Below are 27,059 nucleotides of genomic sequence, written 5' to 3'. Positions count from 1 at the left end.
CTGGGACACCAACAGTCATTAAAGTAATAGCACAGAAGAAAGCAGAAACAGCACAAACCTACCAGCGCTTCCCTTTAAAGGCCTCAACATTTTAGGAAACCTGAACATCAGAATTGCTTTAAATGTCATCTTCAGGACAGATCCTCACTTCCATGGGGAAAATAGTTAGAAGCTTTCCTCAAAATTGTACACCCCACTCTCTTTCCACACGTTCAACCCAACCCTAGACGATCAACTCCCCCAAAAAAGAGGGAGAAGGAGAGAGGAGCAAATAAAGAAGACTTACAATTTTACGCTAACATTCTACCTGTTTTCTATTTCTCTCTCCCATCACTGCACCAACAATTCCTGAAGAATTTTCAGAGACACAAATTTAATCCTTGTATGTCACTTTTGCAGAAATTTCATTTAATTCCTAACTCCCAGGAGCAGACGGCAGAATACATAACTGAACGCTCGCTTCCTGGTTCCAGGGAGGTACATGCTCACACAGCCCACTCCCAGAAAGGCGAAGAGGAGGAGGACCTCACGGAGAGAGGGCTGGGGAGGGGTCCTGTGGGCTTTCACTCCTGTGGACACAGTGTCTCCTAATCTCCCTTCTTTTCATCACCACGTCCAAGACCGCTGCTTCCTCTGAGGACTGGAGATGCTTTACTGCAAATGGAGGCTCATAAGATTTTAACCCCTTAGTATTTAAGCGCACTGAGAAACAGTAAATGCCCAGGGTCGTTTTTTTGGACAGAAGATAAGAAAACAAAGCAATCAGCATTTATTGAGCATTTATCATCTTCACTCAGTTCTGATCAGTTTATATGTTTTGCTCAATGCTTACAATAACCCAACGAGCAAGCACTTTCGGAGAGGGGACCTGAAACCCAGAGAAGTGAAGTAACTCCCAGGCCTGCCAGCCTGAGAGTGGCAGTCGGGGCTCAAACTGGGTCTGACTGACCCCAAGGCCCAGGCCCCGCTCCGTGCAACCCAGCCGCCCTCACAGGGCGCCACACTTGAGCCTCACTCGCTTCATAAACAGCACACAAGGCTCGCTTACCAAAAGAGTTTCTAAGTTTTAAGTTAAAATATTTAGTTAAGAGTAAGTTGAAGTTAAATATCTAAATCAGAAGCACAGTAGTATTTATCTTAATGCTACCAAAACAATCTTTCCATTTATGGTTTTAAAAGTCTCTGAAATGTTTTCAAAAGAAACTATAAACATTTTGCTAAAACACTTTTTAATAAAAATCTGCATCTCTTTCAGAAGCAGAAACGGAGCCTCTTTGCTGTCTACCATCTGCAGCCACAGAGCAGAGCCAGTCCCCACTAACGACGGTGACGCCGCTCTGCGCTCTTGCAGTTCTCAGAAACCAGACATGGCCTTGCCTCACCAAACTAGCAGAAAACCTGTGCACTCTGCTTCACTTGTTTTAATTTTGCTTCAGGTTGAAAAGCTAAAGTGAATGCTGTCCAATTGAATACTGTGCCTGTAAAACCCAGTCCTGACTTTAAATGGGCATTTTCTCTTACAGCACATCTAACTCAGTACCACGTATTCCTAACTATATGAACTGAGAGAAATGTGATTCTGTAGCCAGATCTAGCTTGCAGCTACATTCCAGAATACTTACCAGCTCCTTCAACCCACTGTCCAAAGGGCTCTAGGCTTCAAAAAGCATCCTTTTTATTACAAAAATTCTCATCAGCATTTCAGAACATTCCTACCAGGACTTCCCAGGCACTAATTTTGAGGGATAATTAAAATAAAATGATCATCAGGGAATAAACAACTGAATATCAGCATTGCACTTCATGAACTATCGACAGAAATGAGCTCTTCTGGAGGGCCCAAGAAGTCCTCTCGTTCCCATGAAGAATGCCTGAGTGAGCGCACCTGTGCTCCGTGAGAACGTTCACTGCAGATGGGTGATTGGCACAATACGCAAGGTACAAGGTTTTCATTTGTGGCATCAGATTTAAAAAGCAGCCGCCGACTCTCTGCTGAGCTTCAGGCAACCTGGAGACACACAACACAAGAGAAATAATTGTAAATTTTACAGCAGGAAGGAAAATTGCTAAGTAATGAACACAGAAAATTTGAGTGAGAAAGGCCTCTTTGTGTACCACCTCTATGAAAACCAAACATACAAACCCCAGAAAGTATCTGTTCACACCACGCATCTGTCGGGGAGAAGCACCCACCTTGACAGGTGCTCTGCTCTGCCGCAGTGGAGTAACCCGTCCTTCTCTCCAGCACCCAGACGCCAGGACCTGTGCACAGCAGAGCCACAAACCCACAAGTCCAGGCTTCTTGGGGCAGTGAGAAGAACAGATGTCATGAAGCCTTACATTTTTCATAAAACAAACAGAATTATAAAATATAGCTCTTTGGTTAGTAAGGCTTTCTACTGAAGAAGCATCAAGATAGGGACACGAAAAAGTACAAGAGCCCCTTTCCCTTCAGGTGAAGACTGGCCCCTGAGCACACCCGGAGACCCTCTCCTTCCTGACCCAAACTCTAAGGACAGCTGCCACGACTCTTTAGAAGGCGTAAACTCACAGGAACAAAAAGAAGAGAAGAAGGGTGATCAGAACCAACCCTAGAAGCTGAAAAGCAGATCATGAGTGGTCATGACTGGGCGGGCAAATCTGACTCCAAGACGGAGGCCGAGCCTCAGCAACCAGACCCTTGGACTGCGGGGCCACAAACAGCTGGGTGAAGGTCTGCGAGGCAGGAAGGCACCGTCTCTGCCCACTGTCAGGTCCCTGGCTGGGGGCACCAGCAGTGACTGGGAGCAGGGGTCCTTGCAGTGAAAACGGGGCATGAGAGGCCACTGACCAACCCTCCCTGCACCCCAAGTCCCCTTTGCCCCACCCAGAACCTCGGAGCACTGACAGGAAGGATTATACCCTTCAGGCAAGGAAATCGGAAGAGCCTTCTCTTCTCCCTAGGGAGTATCACCCCAAAAGAGAAAAAAACGACCAAAAAATATACACTAGGAGGCCCCAACAAACAACAGCCAACAAGTCTCAACTCATGGTCAACACTTCCACTCAGTTGTTTTCATGCGCCAATCTGAATTATAAGACACAGAAGGATCACTAAACATCGAAAAAACACCTAACAGGAACAACAGATAACAAAAGGTGGAAGATATGAAGGAGAAAAAACACGATAGTTACTCTTCAAGGAGTAGAAAAATATTCAAAAGAATTGTAATTAATGCTGAAAGAAGTAACGGAAGACACAGTATCCATGAAAAAAGAAAAGCACGCTTTTAAAATAAGAACATTCAGGACACAAATAAAAGAGCTTTTGGAAATTAAAATGACGACAGCAAAACTGAAAAAGTCAACAGGAAATCTGGAAAATGCGGTTCTGAACTCTCTCAGATTAATAGGAAAGAAAGAGAAGATCAGAAGACCAGGGCAAGCAGTCCCACATCAGGAAAGAAGTTCCAGATACAGAAAACAAACAAAATAAACAGCAGTAAATCAAAGACATGATCACAAAACTCAGCAGACTGAACGATATGAGTCTCCATATGCAAAGTGCCCCAAGCGCCAAATGCAGAGAGATCCAAACCAAGACGCAAGGGTTCTAGAAACAGACACCAAAAGCTTTGAGGGAGAAACACAAGTTTCAAATAAACAGCCTGACACTTGTCAATAACACTGAACCATGAAACTAGACCCATAAGATTCTAGCGCTGGAGATGTGCTTTGAAATCACATTTCTATGGAGTCAAGCAGTCCAAACAAGTAAGGAAATCACGGCCAGAGCTTTTCAGGGCTTCCCAGGGACAGTGCGTGGCAGCCCAGGGACAGAAGGTCAGTCTCTGATGCCGAGATTCTGCAGCCACCAAGCCCTCCACTGACACACAGGGGGTGAATCTCACGACCTGAAATCACCCAGGTCAGTGCCCACTTCTACAAACGTGCACAAGGAACCCCAAATCCCCTCCAAATAAGCTCAAATGCCATGCCTTGCTTCTTAATAAGGACAGCCCAGGCAGAACCAGAACTGTGCCCTGTGCCTAAGCGAGTCTGTTCTCTCGAGTTAAATATCTGTACCTCACCCGGGCTGGCTAGTAATTGGACGGTTCAGAAAGACAGCTTTCAAACAAAATAAACTACATCCTCTAGTTTCAATTTATATTTTGATAATGACCTAAAACAAATCCTACTTCATTGTGAAAATGTTACAGTAATGGTCCAAACAGTGTTTATGAAAATAATTCATTTCTATCTTAAGGTAAGTTCATAACTAACTTTTGAACAAAATCAATAAACAATGTTTATTTAACCAACATAGCAATTACATTAAATACTTATATATTAAATATTTTCTTTGATAAGATGAAGTCCCATCATATATAAGACAACTAACAGGAACTCAGCCTACTGGTATCTATGATACATTGAAAAGGAGTTTGCAACTAAAACACAACCCAAACATGCATGTTAACAAATGCTAGGGAAGCAGAGAAGCCTATGACAAGAAGTGATATCTATGTTCACCGGGTCTGAAAGGACAAGGAGGATCAAGGTAAGAGGAGAAGCAGAGAAAGCGAATGCAAACAAGGCGAACAGTAGGGAGAGCTGGCTGACGCAGTCTCAGCACCCCTGCCCGGGGGAGCTTTCTTTCTGAGCTAAGAACCCAGGAGGGGAAGGGGCAGGAGAGAAGTCTGAAGCCAGAAGACAGACAGGAGCCCATGTCGGGGGGACTCCTAGAGATTACTAAAACTTCAGACCTGGTCTTCTAAATCAGCTTTTTCTCCCACAAGATGTCCCGTGCAAACATCTCAAAGAACAGTTTGTAAAACACTGCTGCGAACAAATAAATAACCAGCTGCCACCCAAAGTTTCCGAGCACAGCATTGACCACACGAGGAAGAGCCTGGGCTCGTGTAGAGACAGACATGCAGGGGGCCAACTGGAGGCCAGGGCCCGGTTAGGAGGTCCATGCTGGAGGGAGGGAGGACAGGGCCGACCCAAGCCAGGGCGGGGCTGAGCAGAAAGGGCAGGGCAGGGGTAGGGCCAGAGATGGAACAACCAACTCAGGGCGGGAAGAGAAGAAGCTGTACAGAGACGTCCAGGGTTCCTAGAAAGAACAAACTGGTGAGCAGTGGTGTCTTTAACCAAGATAAGGACAGAGGAGAAAGGGGGTGACTAGGGGTGCAGAGAGAAGGGGACAACGACATGGATTCCTGGTGAGCTGAATTGAGGGGCTCGAGGAGATGAGCACAAAAAATATGGAGCAGACTGTTGGAAAAACAAATCGAGAGAGAGATCAGATCTGGAAAGGCTGATTTAAGAGGCAGGAGCCAAGAGTCAGCTGAGACACCTGGGCTGGTGGCGATTATGCCACAAAAATTACAAAGAGCAGAGGGCTCAGGACAGGGCTGTGAGGATCTGCAGCAGGTAAAACGGGCCAGAAGCAACCGACTGAGAAAGGGAAGAAAGGCGGCTAAAAAACGACAAGATGAAATTCCTGTAATCCCAATCACTCTGTCTCCCCAAACTGCCACTTAGGATGCTTCCTTAGTCATCCCCAACACTGATTTCCTAAATACTTAGTCACTTTCGCTTTTTCTTTCTCATCCCACGTGAAACTCTCCTGACTTTTCAGTTTATGACACAGCTACAGCCTCCTTCCAAGGAACTGATTAATGTCTGATGAGAGTAAGATTAAAAATACATTGTGTTGTTGTCTACCACTCCAAATACAAGCAATGATGGTCTTAACTAGCTGGTGGTTAAAAATAAGTCATGTTCCCTCCAGCTGTTTTAGAAGAAAGATAATTAAAATATTCACAGTAAAAAATAAAATCCAGAACAAGGAACTGAATGATCATGCCAATGCATTAGATCATTCATTAAATCCAGTAAAGCGTTCTGCGCTTCCACCCTGACTCCGTGGTTGCCCACCGCCCGTTAGCTACCTCCAAAAGGAATATGGCAAAGGGCAGAGAGAGCAGAGAAGCAAGCACCATGTCATCACTGTCTGCAGAACAACTTCACCCAGATCAAGACAGGACTACAGAAAGTCATCCAGCCTACACATCCTTTAACATCACGTCGGAGGGCAAAGAGCAAAACCAGCTGAATATGATGCCTGCGACCTGGGAGGGGGAGGAAAAGGACCTTGATCTGGAGGCATACAGACCTGTTCTTCCAGAATGTCCGAAGTCAGCTGAGTTTCATTTATTACTAAATTACAAAAGGCCTACAGGAAAAGGCTCAAACACAATGGAGGGCTGCAGGAAGCAAGAGGAAGCATCTCCACCTGGAAAAACCCGCCCCAGCTGCTGCCACCGTGACCACCCACCTGCTGACCTGTATTCAACCCTCGCGGTGCAGACTACCACCCCCACCCGGGTCCTACACTTAAGGAAACCAAGACATCCAGAGGCCTGGCCACACCTCTTCCCAAACAGTGGGTGGGGTGGGTGGAGCCACAAACCCCAGGGCCCACTGCCTGTCAGATATCCCCACTCAATGCACGCAAGCACCTCAAAGGGAACTCACTCCCTCATCCCCAAGCCTTTTCTCAGTCTTCATCTGTTAGTGACACTAATATTCTCTCAATCAATTTAACTCAACATCACAATTTTTTTAAAACCATCCTCAGAGTAGCGAAAATCATAAAAATAGCAGTTCCAACCATTTTTTGAAAAAAAAGTTCAAACAACAAACCTGCTTAGAAATTAAGTCTCTAGAAAAGTAAATTCTTTCTTAAGAGTAGTTCTTAAGATCTACTGACTTGATGATCTACTGACCATAGATTTATTCAACATTTACTACCTATTAGCATTACGGAAGTCAATAACTGGGAATACAAAGAATAAGACACAGTCTTGTCCTCCAAGAGCACCCATGAACCAGCACCACAATGGTCCAACCTTTGCTCCTAAAGGGTATGTCTCTGTCAACCTTCAAAAACAGAAACCACTTTAAGAGGCAAAGCATTTATTTGGGATTAAGGAATTGCAATTTGGGGAGCACAGACTCAGGCAGAAACCCAAATAGCGTCCCACTAGGGAATAAAAGTCAGGGGCTTTTAGAGGCAAAGAAGGGAGATTTACTACAAAGAATGTTAACTGCAGTTGGAGGCAGAGAGCTGGTCTTGGCTAAACACGGACTGACTAATGCCTATCTTCAGAAAGTGCACCAGCCTCAGTCTTTGTGATCAGCACGCCCATTGTCCTGCTGACTTCTCAAACCACTGCTGCTTGGCCCAGTAGGAAGGTTTGGACCAGTCCAAGGTTCAAGACAGCAAGGCAGTTCTCTGAAAGGCAGCTCCATCTTAAAATGGCTCCACTATGGTCAATTTTGACATTTCCTTACAGGCATCCACAGATGATGGCATTCTATAAACTCCGTTGCCAGACGGCCAGGAAACATCATCTACTACGTGGCAGAAACAATCATAAGCCTGCATGAAGCTTTTCGATGAAAAGGTGTCCCAGGTATCACCGTGGGACACAAAGCAACAGCAGGGAAGCCATGAGACATTTTTATTCAAACAACTGGGTTGTACCTGATCATTTAACCTCAGATACACCTTGTTAGCCCTGAGCTTCACCAACAGGGCCAAGGCCACAGGAAGCACATGCAAAGGAGACAAGAAGAGGAAAGGACCTGGAAAACGAGGATGGAGAGAAAGGAAAACCCCAGAACATTCCGTGAAGAGTGGCAGGGTGGGTCGCAGCCACCCCAGCAACGACGACACACATGACACAAGCCCCTGAGAAGCGCACAGGCTGGGCTCCGGGGTGCAGCAAGAGGGCGCCGGCTGCCTCAAGAGCAAATCTGAGCCCCTCTACGCTCTGCCTGCCTGCACCTTGGCACCACACCTAATGAAGGGCTACAGAATAGAGGGTACTTCGCCATTTTTTTAAGAGGGGGTATTAGAAGAGCATCATGTCATTACCAAAATGAATAAATAGAAATAAAATTTGGTGCAATAACAAGGACATTCTGCAAAAGAACTTTTGAGCTTTTTTTTTTTTAAAGTTTGGCGCCTGAGCGAACACCTGTTGCCAATTTTTTCTTCTTCTTCTTCTACTTCTCCCCAAATCCCCCCAGTACATAGTTGTACATATATTTTTTGGTCATGGGTCCTTCTAGTTGTGGCATGTGGGACACTGCCTCAGCATGGCCTGATGAGCAGTGCCATGTCCGCGCCCAGGAGGCCACGGGGCGGGCCCCTGAGATTTTATTTTCCACAGAACTTAACCGGCTTTTCATCATAAAATACAAGCACACTCCCCAACTTACAAATGAGTTTTACCTGAAAAAACTGTCTTTTGGATTCCCAGAATTCATTTTCCCATAGAAACAGTTTTGTAAGCCACATTTCCATTCCCAGACCAGCCCAAAGAAAGTCTCTTTAAATCCTACTGTCATATATTCATTATTATTGATATTGATATGATAATGATAGTCATAAAACCATTATATTATAGGGATCGCTCTCTCATCTAAAAGAGTATTTCAAAACCATCTTGGTGAGCACTAGCCATCCCATCTCTGTCAGGGCTGACAGCGAGGCGGGGCCTGCTCCAGCGAGCATTAGCATGAAGAGGCAGTGCCCTGGGGAGAACCCGCAGGCCAAAGTGATGCTGAGAAGTAAAACCCTAAATCAGAGACTCTCCGGGAAAGGAGTCTTCGGAATCGGTGGTCTTTCACAGTGACTGGAGCTAGGATGTGGGTGATGGGGCCTGAGGGCTCTCAATTTAGACCACCAGTTGCTAGCTGTGTGCCCCTGGGAAAAGTCAATCAACCTCTCTGTGCCCAGACTTTCTCATCTTTAAAAACCTACTCATGGGGCCAGCCTGGGGGTGCAGCAGTTAAGTTCGCTGCTCTACTTTATGAAAGAATGCTGATCACGACACCGCCAAACTTAAAATCCATTGATGGTTTCTAACTACTCTTTCAAAGTTGTCTATAATCCTTTAAAAGGTCCCGAGGACATGGCGACCTTGCTCTGGCCCCTCGTACTACCCGACTCAGCTCCCTGGTTCACAGGCTCAGGCACAGCAAGCTCCCGCCTTGGGGCTCTCTCCTCCTGTGCTACCATAACAAACGCATTTGGTCTTTGCCCGTGCCTGGCACCAGGCTCCTAAAACCCTTGCAACTTCCTGAGTGACAGCGGTGCCTTCTGTTCCCCACAGTGAGTCCCTTCAACCACACAGAGTTTGGCTACTGAGGTGGCTCTTGGCAGCCCCTAGACAGCTTCAGGATGAAGGCTGGCTGCCAGAGGAAACAGCCACATGACTGGAGGGTTGGAACTTTCAGCCCCCACCTCCAGGGCGGGGAGAGGGGCCTGAAGGGAGCTGAGCACCAATGGCCAGTGACTTAATCAATCGAGCCTACATAATGAGACCTCCACAAACCCCTAAAGGACGGGCTCAAGAGCTTCCAGGTGCTCACCAGTGGAGGTGCTGGGAGGGTGGCATACCCCAAGAGGGCAGGGGAGCAACATCCCTCTCCCCCTCCCTCCCCCTAGGCAGCTCTTCCACGGCCTGTTCCTGAGTTACATCCTTTATAATAAACAAGCAAATGGAAGTAAAGCCACTTTCCTGAGTTCGGAGTCACTCTAGCAAATTACTGAAACTGGAGGGGAGCTGTGGGAACCCCTGGCTTTGTAGTCGGCTAGGCAGAAATGTGGGTAGCTGAGTAGCCCACTGTGGCCGGTGTCTGAAGTGGGGGCAGTGCTGTGAGACTGAGGCCTTGACCTGTGGGGTCTGGGTTGACTCCAGGCAGTGAGCGCGAGGGGACTGACTGCTGGACACCCACTAGTGTCGGAGACTCAAGAGTGGCTGCTGTGAGAAGAAACCTCCCCCCTCCCCTGTGCCTTCTTAATTAACTCCTCCTGGCCCTCGGGGCTTGGGGAGCTTCCCTGAATTCTGCCTGCAGCACCCGGTCTGCTTTCCTTCACAGGGTTTCCACAACGCCACTTGGTAACTGCTCACACGACTTTAATCATCTGTCTCCCTTGCCACACTACCAACTCCACCAGGGCAGGGTCATCCGTCTCCCACCAGCATCCGCCTTATCGGCACCCAGAACGGTGTCTGCACGTAGGGGGCACTGTATAAATACGCAGAGAATGATGAGAAAGGTGGTGAGCATCCTGGGTATGTTTCTGAACGGACTGAAAAATCAATGAAGACAAACTAGTCACGTAGACAAGGGACGGAAATAAGTATGTATTAGTGCAGCAAATTGCATGAACATGTGTTAAGGGAGCCCACCGTCCACTCTGTTTTGAATTGGGAGCACAGACAACTGCTACAGAAAACACGCTTCCAAGAAGCCCCCACACTGAGAGAAGGACCGTGATTTGAGAAAGAGGAAAAAGATTGGGTTCTCTGAATCCAGGGGGTTCCGTTTCCAATTATAGCCAAGTCAGTCCTCTCAAACCGACTCTCCTGCAGATAACAAACAAACTTTAAACGAAACACAAATGACCACCTGAAGGCACCGAGAGCCATCGGCAGTAGGGAGACCTGCAGGAGGGGCCGTCTCCTGTCTCCTCTGCTTCTAGGCAAATGGTGGCCAAGTCTGTCACATGGAACAACGAAACCCCAAGAGAAAACCTGATTTGATTCAACCTGAGCTGCTGGAGTTCGGGGGAGGAATCCAGGAATGAGAGAGAATGTGACCCTGAAGTGTCTCTGAATTCTGTCCAAACCTCTGAAAACTTTCAGAGTATTCTTGATAAAAAAAGAGAAGGGGAACTGTTGATAAGGAAAGCTAGTCTCAAACAGTCCACGCTGCCATGGAAAACCCAACACCTAACATCAATGCACCATAACCTTGAGGAATCTCGCCGAAATAATGTCCAAGTCACACGGAGTGCAGAGACGACAGAAGGACTGGAGCCTGACTAGATAGTTGACTTTAAGTCTGTTAGTTTACTCCCTGAATCTCAGTGCTTACATCTCTTCTGCGAGGACGGTAACACTTGCCCTGACTATCAGGGCTTATCAATATGAGGCTCAAAAGAGGTCTTACAAAACGTACTATACAAATATTATTTAGTCCACATTATCTACAGCCAGTAGGAAAGGTGAGGCAAACATCTGCATCCATTTTGTGCCCAACAGCGCCAGCCTCTTACAAAGACCCCGCGCTGCTGGCAAACCATCACTCACCAAAAGGTGCAGGACACAGTGGCTCTCAAACGACTCTTTTCATGATCGTGTGCGTAATGCCACTGTTTGCAAACCAGAGATGCTGCAAAAGGAAAATAATGTGAATTTCTGTTTGAAAGCCAGTATTTAATTACACTGGCATTCAGCTTTCCTGGGCAAATCTGCCATTGTCAAGTGCCTTGATGAGACCTCGAAGCCAAAGTTAAGGGAGCAAACCTCCTTTCAGCATGGCAAACTGGTACCAATTTAACTCACAGAGCTGGCGGCACAGAGGGCAGGCCGCCCCTCACCACTTCCAAGATTGAGAAAGACACAGGAAAAAGCTGGAAGGAACACCAGAGACCAACCAGAGTCCAAGAGACAAAAGTTTTCTGCCCTTCCGGTGGTTATAGAAATGAAGATAATTTAAAAATACAATGCGTCAGCTCCCTTTATCAAGTCCACCAGTAAATCCACTCCAATATCGCCTGAGGGACTAAAGCCTAAAAACTATTTGGGGGTACCATGATTAAGCCATCCAGCACCTGGCAGGCACTTAGCAAATATCCTTTAATGTCTGATGTTAGAGAACATAAAATGGTCACACAGAAAAAATCAGTCTGATGGCTGATGTGCGGAACATGCCCCCTCACCAAAACAATCACTGAAAAGTGACAAACCCAAGTCCCTAAGACGTCAGAAGAGCATGTCACATAGGTTGTGCTTCACTTGAGAGCATGCTGACAGCCAGGAACAATGCGCACTGGAGGACAACACTGGGAAGACCCAGTCTCCTGGGGGTGCAGATCCACCTCCCTGTGCAGGACACGGCGGCAGGTGAGGAACGAAGCCACTGGCACCTCCGTGGTCCATCACTTGCCAGTCTCTCCTCCTCTGTGGGGTTCTTCATCCCCTACCTACCCCCTGCCCCCAACACCTTAACAATCACCACTCACATAAAGCCCTTCTCCTTTCTCTGAATAGTCAGCCAATCCCTCACTCAAAGATTTATACTGTAAAAATTAGTCTACCAGCCTGGTAGCGTGGTGGTTAAGTTCACGCACTCCACTTCAGTGGCCCAGGGTTTGTGGGTTGGGATCCCGGGCACAGACCTATATGCTGCTAATCAAGCCATGCTGTGGCAGCATCCCACATACACAATAGAGGAAGACTGGCACAGACGTTAGCTCAGGGACACTCTTCCTCACCAAAAAAAATTAGTCTAAAACACAGCTTTTACTATAAAAGTTGATAAACCCAAAAGAGTCAAAATAACCTAGTTTCCATCTTTAAAAATTATGAATTCTAAAATTACGTTAAACATCATCCTTTAAATACCAGTTAAATCAACATGAATTTTGCAAATTTTTAGTGTCTCACTTACTTGGTGCATTCTTCTAAAGACTGTACAAGCATTTGCTGGAAAGAACATATTTCTTCTAGATTTCCCATTAAATATGAAATGTTTGCTGAACTTAACCTAGAGTCAAGAAAAAGAGCAATAAAAATATGTCAACAATTTCACTTACATTCCTCTCGTCTCCCACCTCAATGCCCTATTAAAGTCTAACCTAATAAACTGCTTATGTCTAAGGCAAACTGTCCGCTGAGCTCTGCTCCCGTGTTTCACCCTCTGTTCTCTGAAAACAGAAGGGGACCACCGAAGGTGACGACTATTTCACAGTTAACACAATTTATCGTCTAACTTACTTCTCACTGGTCTGCAAAGGCCGTAGATAGGTGGAAAGCACAGTCTGAAGTTCCTTAGAATATTCGTTTTCTGTATCCAAAATATTCTGTAGCACCTACAACAGATGAAGAAGAAGGATTATTTGCCATCAAGATTTATAAGCTTTGGAAAGATCATCACCACTGTTCACTTCACATTGTTGCTTCCATGCAACACTAACGTGTTTAACACCATCGCTCTCTCAGATTGTTAACAACTAAACCCACAGAACGAATTCTGACGACGACGCCACAACTGACTCCGTCTCACCGCCAAGCACATCTGACACGGGTATTCCAGAAGGAGGCTAGACGGAGCTCCACCATCAGACAAGCGATGCCACGTCTCTTTAGATAAGGAGGAGGAACCAGGGGTCTCACAAGAGCCCGGAAGCACGGATGACTCTCTACAGCACTGTGTTGTGCAGAGAAGCACTCAGAAAAAGGGCATCCTGCATATCCCACTCACAGCAAGTCCAGGAACAGGCAAGACTAACCTATGATGGGCAGAAATCAGAGGGGGCATGACAATGGGGAAAAGGACACGAGACAAATTTCTGAGGTGACAGACATGCTCTCTATCGCCATTTGGGTAGCTGTTACACAGAGATACACACTGAGCTGAACCCTTAAAATCTAGGCATTTTAACATATGTGAAGTATATTTCAACTAAAAAAACATGAAATTTACTCTTTAGATTGCATCTAGCAAATCTGAATCAATTTCTGGAGACTGTAGACCATCATTAAATGATAGTCTCAGATTACCCTACGCACTACATTTATTAAAAATTAAAGGTCTACCAGTGTAAAACAACCTTTAAATAGTCACTACCTTATTTAAAGACAGAAGAATAATTATTAATCAACCTTAAAACTAAAATGTTTCCCAATACCCTACACATCAGTGTAACAAATTTAGCCAAAATCAGTTAGTAACTCCTAAAAACTGATAGCGAATATAAAGTGCCAAACAGCTGCATGACCCCTGAGCCTGTTCCCGTGAGTGAGGGCCAAGAGCAGGCTCCTCGAGGGCGGGCGGGCAGCGCCGCATGTGCAGGTGGAGCCGGGTGCAGTGAGGTGGAGCAGTAAGTACCAGTGCTCGCTGCCCTCGCTCACGGAGCAGGGTGCTCCCCGCACAGTGTCTCTAATCCTCGCCAGAACTTCTCCTGTTACAGAGGAAAAGACTGAAGCTTAGAGGGGTTACATAACTATCCAAAATCAATCAGCTGGCGAGCAGCGGAGCCGGGACGCGAGCCCAGACCTCTCTGACGCTGCACCGCACCACACTGCTTCTCCAACTGCCAAGCCAGGGGAGGAGTCAGGCTCCATGGGACCCGACACGAGGGAAGAAAGTGACAACCATTCCTCAGTGACCTGTTAGATCCAGCCAGAAAACCTTATTACGTGTATTTTCTGAGGACCTTCTACATGCACTAGGACGTGCTATTTGTCTTCTAAAACTAACAAATCACCCTAAATTAATCATACAAAAGAAATTACACAGAATAAAGATATCGAACGCATTCAGTTTTCTCCCCGATTTTTAATAATCAAAATGTATGTTTAAACTTTTAAAAGTAGTCATTAAGCTAAATTTAGATTTCAGCATTAATACACACAACACAGATGATTATTCTGTAACTACTGTTTTCTGTGTACTCTAAGGAGAGAGTACAGTCATTCGTAAGTAAATGCAAACCTGATTAAATAACTTACACACTACACTATTTAAGACGGAGAGAATCAGAGGTTCTTTCACTGTGACCCTGAACTCTGGTTTCGCTCCTGAATGGGTCTATTCACGGAAGACTGGTGGAGCGAGCCGGGGGAGGAGGGAGTTCATTCCTTTGTGGGGAAATCTGGGTGCCGATCCTACAATTCCAATGTCTTCCTTCGAAGAAATACTCATTGGACACAAATGCCAAAGGACTGGTGGACAGAGAACACAGTGTGACCCAGCCGCTGCCTCATCAGAGAAGTAGACTTCAGATCAGAACTTACCCTCCAAACATAACATGAAGTAAGCCAAGTACAACAGGTCCTTGCACCAAGCAAAAGTTACAAATAAAATCTGTCACAGATGTGTAAGACAAAAAGTCCTTTTCCAATGTTAAAATGAAAGTTAAGCTATATGACTTTGTCTTAATCACAAATGTTAGAAACTATTAGGAACACTGCTTAGAGCATGCTTGAAAACCTATACGCCTATTTTATAAAACAGAAAAACAGCTATGTGATATAAGAGGAAAACAACTGAGAAAACATCACTAGTGCGAGAATGAGCAGAAGAATAAAATGACATTTCCTCAATCATAGTATCAAGCATATACGCAGATATGAAAGCTTCCTGTAAGAATGTACCAAAAACCATACCAAAGCATTCTGTGCCAAAAAGCTACATTCATTCAGATGGTTAAGTTGGTTAATTTCAACAACTACTCTCAAACATTATCTTCAAATAAGTGCTAAAGACAAGTTCTATAATACTTCCATCCAAACAATCCAAGTCACACTTAGCTTTTTCCACAAACACACGACCAAAACTTGGCTAACTGACTCATGCCGACACCGACCGACCGTCCACGCTGCCGGAGGCCACACAGCCCTCCCCCAGCTCAGCAGCACATCTGTGGGCTCCGGCCATCACCTTTCTTCCCTTCCTCAGCTGCGGCACGCTCTGGCTGCTGCAGGACCCCATGAGACCTCACAGCCCGCTGCCACCACTCCATCCCACGAAGCCCGGGACCAGAGAGCGCGTGCAGCTTCCACGGAAAGAGAAGCCTTTACTCCACAGCCCTGAAGAGCACCCGGGCTCAGCCCGGCCAGCCAGCGAGAGCTCCCCCTGAGGCGTGAGGCGTGGAGCGCCAAGTCCAGGCAGACAATGGTGTCACACAGGAGGAGGACATCAGGCAAGCCACACAGACAATCCCTGAACTGTCAGCCGTTACAGCAAAGGAAAACAAAGAAGGCTGACTTCATTACCTCGCAGACACAGAGCTCTCTCTGCCGCCCCAGCAGTAAGGGTGCTCGGGAGGGCTGAGCTCCCGAGTCACAGCCCCACTGCAAATTTTAGTAGGCACCATATATTTTATTTTCCAGTCACTGATAGTCCTTTAGAAATAAATAACTGATTTGCATATCAGAGAAGAAACAGAAAACATGAAGTAAATTTTTAAAGATTTGATCCAGATAAAAGATTATCATCATAAACTAAAACCAAAACCCAAAAACATAATCCTGGTTCGTAAGCACAAGAGGAAAAACTAAAGAATGGCACAACTGTTCTAACCCTCTCCCACCCACCTAACCAGGCCCTGCCCGCACCCCACAAAACATGCAATCAATTCACGTTCCCTTTCAACCCAGTCTATTTAAGCGGCATTCAGTCAGTCCTTAAATTTTCAAAAAGTAAATGACAAGATAGGACATGAACCACTAATAAACTGCCAGCCTCGAGGGAAAGGAGAGGAGGGAAGGGCAGGACGGAGCTGCTGGAGGAAGCAACTCCTACAGCCCTTCCGGGCTCCACAAATCCAGAGGCCGTAAGGGCACAGAGGAGGGACCCCACTGCCCCCACCACTGGCAATTACTGGTCTCTGTGTCTTCTTACTACCTAGCAACAGTAACTCTCAAAAAGAGTTTGGAGGGGCCATATAAAACGTTTCTGTTTTATGTTACTACGCCTTTTGAAAGAATTCATGTTATTACCGCATTTCTAAACTGGGGATTCACAAGGTCTTGGGATGTATTTCTTCCCAGTGGGAAAGGTTTACTATACAACAGTCACAGCAAAAGCTGCAGGTCTACTCTGGGGTGTCACCGCAGGAGGCTGGGCCTGGCAAACAGACTGACTTGCATGACCGCACCGTGACGTGTGAGGAGCCAGCCACGGGAGCCCCGCAGACCAGGGCGCAAATCCTGGCTCTGCCACGTCCTACTTGGGATGCACAAGTCTATGGGTCTCTCTCCTTTGTTTTTTTTTTGTTGTTAAGAAAAAGGCATTTTACGAGGTTGTGACAGACACTCAAAAGTGTCAGCTCCCTGACTTAAGGTAGGAGAACCTCACAAACCACCTAGGACAGCCTTCCAACCCAAACCTGGAATCCTTTTTGGGGCTACTTCTTACATGATTCCATTAGTCAGGAAGTAACTATTTCATAAGACAGCCTTCTCCACGATTAACCAGCTCAGTTTCTCCTCCCTTCATTCACCAAATGCTTAGCTCCTCCCTGTGCCTGGCTCCTGCTACTACCTGAAAACCTTCATCTGGATCTTCGGCGATACAAAACAAGGCAATTAGATAAAAACGCTGGGAGCAGAATTTGTCAAAGATGTCAGCAGGCCCCTCACTGTTGCCATGAAATGTGGGTGGGACAGAAGAAAAGGGGAGTACAGCTCTCTAAAAGAGGCCCAGGGAACAAACGCTGCACACCCCTCTATAAGGCCCGGGGCGCACGAGATAAGGGACCCTATCCAGACAGGCCCCGGGCAGACAGCGGATGTCAGAGGATTGAAAAGCAATCTTGGTTAAGGTGGAGAGAAGCAAAGGGAAAGTGAAAAATAAACAAAAAGCAGCAAACCAGGGCTTGGGGTTAGTGCTGTTCCACGCAAACCTGAGATGTTGGCTCGTCAGTCTCAGGTTCCCCTCGGCCCAGCAGGCGAGGTTCCAGGAAACTCAAGGAGCCAAGGGGAGGCACAGGCGCACTACTTCCCTGGAGCACAGGAAAGGTCCACGAAGACTGCCACAGCACTTTATGGAAGACGCACATCGACTTTGTACAATTACTAAAACTAGTGATTGTTACCTACTATATCATTCTATTTGCAGTGTTTCAAAGGCAAAAGCTACCCTTCTTTTCATGATCTTAGGCATGAGTGGGAGCAAACAGTTCTCTATTTACCGTCCCATAAACAAAGGGTACTGACGTAATGCACTCGGTAAAAGTCAAAGTAGTGTTCAACCAGCCTGGAAAACAGAAGCAGGGTGCCACTGAACACGAAAGGCCCTAAGGACCTGTGTCTCCCAGGTCAACACAGCTAAGAAAGCCCGCTCTCCCACAACTGAAGAAACTCCTCCTCCCCAGCAAAGGTGGCTCAAGACCACTGCCTAGGGGCGGGCCTCCAGCTTCTGCCACAGGAGCAATGTCTGTCACCCTCCTGTGCGTGCAGTTAAGTTCTCCCACTGTCCAAACCCACCAAGCTCGGACATGTCACAAACACATTTCCTTTAATTAGATGATCCTGTCACCGTGGACTGCACACAGCCCTCCCAGGAATGCTCAAAGGGGTGCCTGTTTGCAACAGCATGGTATGGTGGCCTCACTGATGCCCAAGGCCCCAAATGCTTCTACTCTTCCTAATAACCATGAAAACCTGTTAGGGGCCAAGCACTTCGCCAGGCTCCTTAAAGCCAAGTGCTAACCCTCTTAACAAGACCACAAGGCCAAGTCCAGCACGATCAGCCTCATTTTACAACGAAGTGACTGTGCAGGCAGCCAGGGGCCTTCCACCAGGCCAGCCCACCAACAGGTACGTAAACATGACACAGAAAGTCTAACCCCCCATCACCTAAAGCAAGGGCACCCCTCATCATTCACTGACCTAAGACCGAAAACAGACTGATTTCAAACAGTTTTCACATTCGAAAACAAAGGTAACAGTGGTGGCTGGCTTCATCACAAACACTAATCAACCTTTTTTTTTTTAAGGAAGATTAGTCCTGAACTAACTGCTGCCAATCCTCCTCTTTTTGCTGAGGAAGGTTGGCCCTGAGCTAACATCCGTGCCTATCTTCCTCTGCTTTATATGTGGGATGCCTGCCACAGCATGGCTTGCCAAGTGGTACGTAGGTCTGCACCCGGGATCCAAACCAGCGAACCCTGGGCCACTGAAGTAGAATGTGTGAACTTAACCACTGCACCACCAGACTGGCCCCTAATCATCTCTTTATTTAAAGTATCCTGGATGTTTTCTTCCATGTCACTCTCCAAGACTGAGGCTTCCATGCCCCTACTGTGCTCTCGGATGTCCTTCCATCTCTAACACAGTCTGGACTTCGGTGCCAAAGAAATCCTCCAAAATCACTATTACTTTCATTATCTAGCAATAAAATTCTGTCACTCAAAACAAATCATTCTCTGGTACATTTCCTTCTATTTTCTATGACAACATTTTTACATAATTAGATCATATTACTTATAGAATTTTATATTCTACTTATAGCATTAACATGAAAACATATATTTTTGACATTATTTTTTAAAGCTTCATGTACCTCTTTAATAATTATAAATGGATGTACCACTGGTTACATAACCATTCTTGAACTGCTACATATTCAGGTTGCTTGCAATTTATTACTATAAGAAATAATCCTATGAAAACACCTTTCCACAAACATCTTTAAATATATTTCAGGGAATTTCTCTGGAGAGGATTTCAAGAATTAGAATTACTAGAATAAAGGGCTTGAGAATTTTCAAAATCTTATATAGACTTGCCATATTGCTTCTGAGATAGCTTACGTGAGTTTACGTTTCTACCATTATTAGAACTAAAGATTGTCTCTCTTTAAATCTCTGCTCACTGGATACATAAAATACTGCTATCAAATTTTTATGGTTAGCTTAACTATTTCGTCAGAGTGCAGCAGACTGAATGTGTCCTCCCAAAATGCTTCTGTTGACGTCTAAATCCCCAATACGATGGTATCTGGAGGTGGGTCTCTGAGCAGTAATTAGGTCATGAGGGTGGAGCCCCCTCCTGAATGGGATTAGTGCCCCAATAAGGGATGAAGAGACCAGAGTTCCCTCTCTCCACCATGTGAGGACGTGACAGAAGGTGGCCCTCTGTAAACAGGAAGACGGACTTCATGGAGAACCCAACCATGCTGGCACCCTGACTTCAGACTTCTAGCCTCCAGAATTTTGAAAAATAAACATTAACTGTTTAATCCAACCAGTCTATGGTATTCTGTTTTAGCAGCCTGAACTGATTAAGACACAGCACTCAGTTTTTCCCATTTTACATTGCACACATCCCTTCCTATTTATCTATTCACCTTAACATGTTTGTCTTAATGAGCTCTTCAAACATTAAGGATAATCTTGTGTTGTTATAACTTGCAAATAACGTTCCAATTAACTTGTAATTTGGTTTCTATTTTTTGAAGGCAAAGAATTTATTAAACTCTTACGTGGCCTAATAGATTTTGGTATTTTCCTTTGTATTTTCATTCATTTTAAGTTCTAAACAGCCTCCCCCCCATGCATCAACCCAGCACATAAAGATCCACTGGTGAAGAACGGAAGCCTAACTGTTTCAGCACAGCCTTGGAGCAATCTTTGGCTGCCCTGAGTATGAATACTAGGAAGCCAGACCTAAAAAGATGAAAAGAATTGAAAAAAAAAAAAAAAGAACAGTGCCCATCAGTGACTGCGGGGGACAAACTGCAGCTACTCACAGCAAGCCACTAAACAAAAAAAGCACAGCAATGACAACATCCTGGAGGAGGGAGTGTCCAGAACCGGAGGTGCTAAAATGTATCTTCTAAAATGTCCAATTTTCTTTCCTTTTTTTTGGTAAGGAAGATTGGCCCTGAGCTAATATCCATGCCAGTCTTCCCCTATTTTGTATGTGGGACACCACCACAGCATGGCTTATGAACAGTGTACAGGTCTGCACCTAGGATCTAAAGTGGTGAATCTCCAGCCACCAAAGTGGAGTGTGAAAACTTGACCACTATGCGTCCAATTTTCAATGAAAAATTACAAAATAAGTAAAAATCCAAGAACACGTGACCCATGCACAAAAAAAAAAAGGTGCTCAGTGGACAGTGTCTGTGAGGGGGCCCAGATGTTGGGCTTAGCAGATAAAGGCTTCAAAGCAGCTAGTACAAGCACATTCGAAGAGGGACTTCCCATTTGCTGGTTCTGCACCTAAGGAGCTTAGGAGTCATCATTCTACCCTAACAAGAAGTAAAAAGCTGAACTGACTAAAAAAATCAACAACTCTTCCTGGATCCGTAAGGGAGAGGGGACAGAAGGCAAACCACTGTGTCTAGGACTGGGGAAACCGACAGGCAAATACCAGGAGTCGCACCTCCCAGAGCAGAGACCCAGGAGCAGAAACCACCCTGGGCCCAGCGTGAGGCAGAAAACCTGGACAGCGACTGACAGACAGCTGGAGGCACAGCGTAGACAAGTCTGAGAGTTAAAACTCTGGGGCACCTAGTCACAACACTGGGAAATTGACCTCCAGGAGCTTGAGCAGGTTCCCACAGTAGACATCAGAGAAAAACGTCCTTGGGCTTCCAGCAGAAGGAAGGAATGGAACCATTCTGAAATACGCCAGTGCACCCTGTTCTTAACAAGGCCTGCCCTCGGGGGAAGCTGGTTCACCAGAGCCTGACCTGGTAAGGTTTCTTCAGAGCCTAACTGACCTGGGGAAGGAAAATTCCCAACTCCAGCCCACTCTAGCCATCTTCTCCCACCTCAGTGGGGATAAAGAAACCTGAGAAGCACTCATGGAGTTCAGAGTCGAGAAGCAGAGGCTCCCTAAAAGATTGAGACCTGATCACAGGACCACAGAACGTGCCCCCTCCCCCCACACCTATCCACTTTACTAAAGGCCTACTGACAGCAGTTCCTCTTATCCAGTACATCACGTCCAGCTATCAAGAAAAAATTACAAAGCATACCAAAAGGCAAAAAACACAACTTGAAGAGACAGAGCAAACATCAGAAGCAGACACGGCAGCGATGTTCAAATTATCAGACTGGGAATTTAAAACACTACAATTAGTATGCTAAGGGCTCTAATGGATAAAGTAGACAACATGCAAGAAAGATGGGCAATGTAATCAGAGAGACAGAAATCCTAAGAAAGAATCAAAAGAAATGCTAGAGATAAAAAAACACTGTAACAAAAATGAAGAATGTCTTTGATGGGCTTCATAGTGGAGCAGACACAGCTGAGGAAAGAATCACAAAGCTATAGGATATATCAATAGAATCCTTGGAAACTAAAAAGCAAAGAGAACAAAGACTGAAAAAAAGGAACGACACCCAAACCCAAGGACTGTGGGACAACAACAAGAGGTGTAACACATATGTAATAGGAATACCAGAAGGAAAAGAGAAAAAGGAACAGAATAAATATTTGAAACAATAATGACTGAGAATTTCCCCAAATTAATATCAGACAAGAAAGCCACAGACCCCAGGAAGCTCCAAGAACTCCAAGCAAGATAAATGCCAAAAAAACTACACCTCCGCATAGCGTCTTCAAACTACAGAAAATGATAAAAGAAAAAAAAAAAATCACACATTTAATAAAGGACTGTTATCCAAAATATGCAAAGAACTCTTAAAACTCAACAACAATAAAATGAACAACCCAATTTTAAAAACGGACAGAAGACCTGAACAGACCTCTCACCACAGATAATAAACAGATGGCAAATAAGCACATGAAGATGATGCTCACATCACGGCATTAAGAAACTGCAAATTCAAACGACGACGAGATACCACTACACGCCTGTTAGAACTATGCAAACCCAACACTGACAACCCGCAACGCTGGTGAGGACATAGAGCACCAGGAAATCTCATCGCTGCTGGTGGAAACGCAAAACAGCACAGCCACTTTGGAAGAAAACTTGGTAGTTTCTTACCAGACTAAACATACCCTCACCACACGATCCAGCAATCACACTCCTTGGTATTTACCCAAATGAGCTGAAAACTTACATCCACACAAAAACCTGCACATGATGTTTATAGCAGCTTTATTCATAACTGCCGAAAGTTGGAAGCAACCAAGATGCCCTTCAGTAGGTGGATGGATAAACAAACTGTGGTCCATCCTAACAATGGAATGTTATTCAACACTAAAAAGAAATGAGCTATTGAGCCATGAAACGACATGCAGGAACCTTAAATACTTGTTACTAAGTGAAAGAAGCCAATCCGAAAAGTCTACAATCTATATGATTCCAAATATAAGACATTCTGGAAAAGGCAAAACTATGGAGACAGTAAAAAGATCAGTGGTTGCCATGGGGCTGGAGAGAGGGATGAAGAGGCAGAGCACAGACGATTTTTAGGGCAGTGAAAATACTCTGTATGATACTACAATGATGGATACATGTCATCATACATTTGTCTAAGTCTACAGAAAGTACAATACCAAGAGTGAACGCTGAAGTAAGCTATGGACCTCTGATGGTTATGCTGTGTCAACGTAGGTTCACCCTCGGTAACAAATCTACCCTTTCTGGTGAGTGATGTTGATAATGGGGGAGGCTATGCATGTGTGGGGGCAAGGGGTACATGGGAAATCTCTCTATCTCTTTCTTGGTGTTATTGTAAACCTAAAACTGCTCTAAAATAATAAAGCTTTATAGAAAAATGTCCAAAGAAATTAAAGAAACTATGCCTAAAGAATGAATGGAAAGTATAAAAACAATGACTCGAATATAGTCTCTATTTGACTACAAAAATCATCAAATGGAAATTATGAATTGAAAGGTACAAATAAAATGAAAAATTCACTAGAGGGGCTCAAAATACGAGGTGAGCTAGCAAAAGAAATTATCAGCAAACCTAAAAAGAGATCAATACAGATTATTCAATCTGAAGAACAGAAACAAGAAATGGATAATGCCTCAGAGAGCTGTGGGACACCGTCAGGCTTACCAACAGGCACAATGGGATCCCAGGAGGAGAAGAGAAACAGACGATCAACGTTCCATAATGACTAGAACAAATCACTAAGAATCACTTTTTAGTTCACAGTGTTTTTCGGTTTGTCTTGATCATTACACAACAGCAGAAAGATACATTATCACCATCCCCATTCATGCCTGTCTCCTCATGGTCTCAATTTCAAAATGTTTGTGCCTCCACCTGGAACACTCTCCTCATTACTCTCCACTGAACCCAAGTTGAGACTTAAGTCTTTCCTGTAACTGTCTTTACTGATGTCAGTCCACACTGGTCTTACCTCTTGGAGAGCCTCCTTACCTCTCAATGGGGTTAAAAATACCTATACTTCAGTAGTTTCCCATGAAAACAAAACTGTACAAGGAAGTGTGAAAATGCCTAACACATTATACACCATACTTTGTTCTGCATGTTGTATTCTGTTCTATACTTTACTTTTCTATACAACTTGAAAATACAGAATTCAGAAAAGCCGAAATTGATTCCCAGCTTAGTCACTAACCAGTGTGTGACCTTGGACAAGTCCTTTAACCTCCAGGGCTTTCTGTTTTCTCCACTGTGAGAGTGCTGTACCAAAAGATGATTTCTACGAATTCTCTGAGCTCATGTCCGTAACAACTGCAATTTTAACACGCACTATTTACAGAGAGAGCTTTACGTACACAAGAATGTGGATGTGATTTTGAGGTCAAGGTGTTTTCCCATTGTTCTGAATAACAGAGCTGGCTGATTCAAAGAGAATAGCTCATGTGATAGAAAGTCTCTTCTCCCTGCATAAGCACAGTTAAAGTGGAAATCTAAAAGGGTACTGATCATGCTTCATCTGAAGAGGATTACAGAATGTGTAATGCAAAGGAAAACCACCCAGCAGGACCGGCAGAAAGCATGGCTGCCTGGTTTTACAGATGACCTCACAGAAGCACAGTACTGAAGAGACTGGAGAAAGGCTGCGGGCACCAATTTAGAAGGCTCTAACTAATTTCCTCTAATAAATTATTTGGAGAAACTCTAATAGAAGACAAGCGGCTCCCTCTTTGGAAAACCTCTGTGGATTACCATTGCATTTTCACCACATGAAGCCTTCCCCAGAAAAGAAACCAACGCCTTCCATGAGAACGCAGGAGGAAAAGGCAGCTCCACGAGGCAAAAGTTTTCCACTAGGAAACCCTGAAGAACCATAAAAACTGTGTCTTTTCACAGCTACATGCACAAAACCACATATATAACACATTATACAGACTCAAAAGCAAAGAAGTCAGCAGAGCCATATCCCAGGAACAAATGTCCAGCAGGCACATGACGGAACAGGAGGTGAGCACGGGGAGCACGCCCAGGCAAGGCAGGCGGCCCCACCGTGCCCTCACACAGCATGCGCTGAGGGTCTGACACTCTGAGACGTGACAGGTCAAAGTCCAGATGGTGAAAGGAACAAGAAATCAGGAAAGCAGAGGGTGAGACTCAAATAAGGGACTCCTGAGGACGAGAAGGATCTGGAGTTGACCGATACACGGAAAAAGGAAGTTAAAGGCTGCTAGTGGGGCGCGTTCAGCGGCATCATGCAGAGACCAGAGAAGGAGAAGAGGAGAAGACGCAAAACTGCAAAACGAGGCAACAAAACGCAGGCGGGAGGGGAGAGCAAACCACCCCTCATCGCCCACCCTGCAGCACGTGCTGCCGAGAGAGAAGCTCCTGCCGCTCCTGCCCACTGCTGTGTGCCCACCACCTTGCACAGGGCCTGGTGCCAGAGGGCGCCCACCGAACACCTGCCAAGGGAGCCAGCTTCCCCCGAGCCCAACTGGTTCTGCAAGAAGATCTGGTGGCAAACGGCAGGCCAGTGCTTAGGAGAAAGCTGGATGTGCAGACTCCTAGCACAGACTGCAGCCACAGGTCAGGGGGTGCAACAGACTCGAAATCTGTCACAACTTTTCACCATTTCTTAATAAAAGCACAGAAAATGAAACACACATGATAAAAGGGCTGATCCAACGAAACACTATAATTAGTTGCCATTTCACTTCAAAAATTCAAAGGTCTCATGGACTCAGATTTATATCCTCTGATCAAGAAACAAAAATGATTGGCAGTGGGGGAAGAAATAACTAAAGAAACGCACAGTTCCCACAGAATTCAAAACACATCCATGTTTAGAAAGCTTACTCTGTTGGTTTATCACACTGAGCATATCATGCCAGTAGTTTAAAATTTTATCCAAACAAAAAATATCATTTTCTATTTCTGCAGCACATGCAATTGTTTAGGGACAAAGAAGGCCTGAATTAGATATTAGATTTAATACTGCAGATATTTTTTAAGCTCACAAACTGCTTGTACTGAGTTTCAAAATGCAGCGAGGTTTAGTACTGTGAAACACTGTCTCTGCTACGCACAATGTCGAGACACGCTCCTCGGATTTCATGCTATTGGATATGTACATCAGGCACCAGGAAAGACTATGCTAAGATACAAAATAACCTAACAACTATATTGATCTAAAGTACTAAGCATCTACTCCAAATACGAGTATAATGGCATTCAATGCATATAAAATCTTTAAATCACATGCATCTTTTTAAAATCTCATTTTTGAAGACATGTAATGGTATGCGGAAATAATAACAATATCAAGTTATGTGATAAGAACAGGGTACCATTCCGTATATACAATATTAAAACAAAAATAAGAATATTATATATATTTAGAGATTAAAAGGAAACATACCAAAATATTAATGGTGTTATATCTGTGTAGCAAATAATGGAGAATTTTTATGTTCTTCTTCAAACTCTAGGTAGTTTACCTGTATTTTATATTGCTGAGTTTTAGAGACATTCAAAAATCAAATTATTCTTAAAAATGTTTTGCAATTACTCACCACATTATAATAGCTTTTGTTAATGGCAGTCGTATCAAATCCTTTGGGAGGGCTCTTCAACGCTCCGGATTTTGGCGACACAGGCTTTTCTGAAATAAAAACGTAACGTAGTTTTACTGATCGACACTAGAGATGACCAAATGCACCAGCCCCCCACACAGCTAAAGGTGCTGGTCCAGCAACCTTAAGTGAAACAACAAACAAAAGGGGAAGCTGGACAGATGCCTGTGCGTGCAAGGGAGGCATCACGGCGTCCGCATCTCCTCACACGCAACCCTGAGGTCAGGGAGCCGCACCCTTCACAACCCTGCATCCCTCAGCCCATCCTCCGGGTTCAGGCTGAAAGTCTCTGACAGATTCTGCTCCAGTGCTGTCAGCAAACAAAGACCTCTAAGTGTCACAAACTACACATACAGTTCAGGAGTGCAGCACAGGTAAAATATTGCCCCAACAGGACAAGAAAGAACACTGGCACACATGTAACAACATCAAGACAATCAAGTCCCATGGTCTGGACTGTATTTCAGGGATTCAGATCACTCGGAATGCAAGTCTCTCTAAACAAGTAGGGTCTGGCTAAAGGCAACAGACAA

The 27,059-nt window shown here is 45.0% G+C and overlaps 1 protein-coding gene across 10 annotated transcripts in view; it reads right to left on the bottom strand.

The window, feature by feature from the left end:
- The window catches only part of ARHGEF7 (Rho guanine nucleotide exchange factor 7), a 155,074-nt gene that overhangs the window by 38,427 nt on the left and 89,588 nt on the right, over positions 1-27,059 (bottom strand). For 9 of the 10 annotated variants that reach the window (XM_070520159.1, XM_044779688.2, XM_044779689.2 and 6 more), the window contains 4 exons: positions 26,467-26,555; positions 12,846-12,940; positions 12,520-12,615; positions 1,886-2,008 (listed from right to left, as the gene is read on the bottom strand). In XM_070520159.1, coding sequence (XP_070376260.1) covers positions 1,886-2,008; positions 12,520-12,615; positions 12,846-12,940; positions 26,467-26,555 — 403 coding nt within the window. Of the gene's footprint in view, positions 1-1,885; positions 2,009-12,519; positions 12,616-12,845; positions 12,941-13,695; positions 13,699-15,513; positions 15,580-26,466; positions 26,556-27,059 lie in introns of those variants that run through there. The other variant, XM_070520161.1, reaches the window with a different exon arrangement.

This window comes from Equus asinus, chromosome 11 (assembly GCF_041296235.1).
Source record: "Equus asinus isolate D_3611 breed Donkey chromosome 11, EquAss-T2T_v2, whole genome shotgun sequence".
NCBI lineage: Eukaryota > Metazoa > Chordata > Mammalia > Perissodactyla > Equidae > Equus > Equus asinus.
This window is presented reverse-complemented; position numbering and strand designations above follow the sequence as displayed.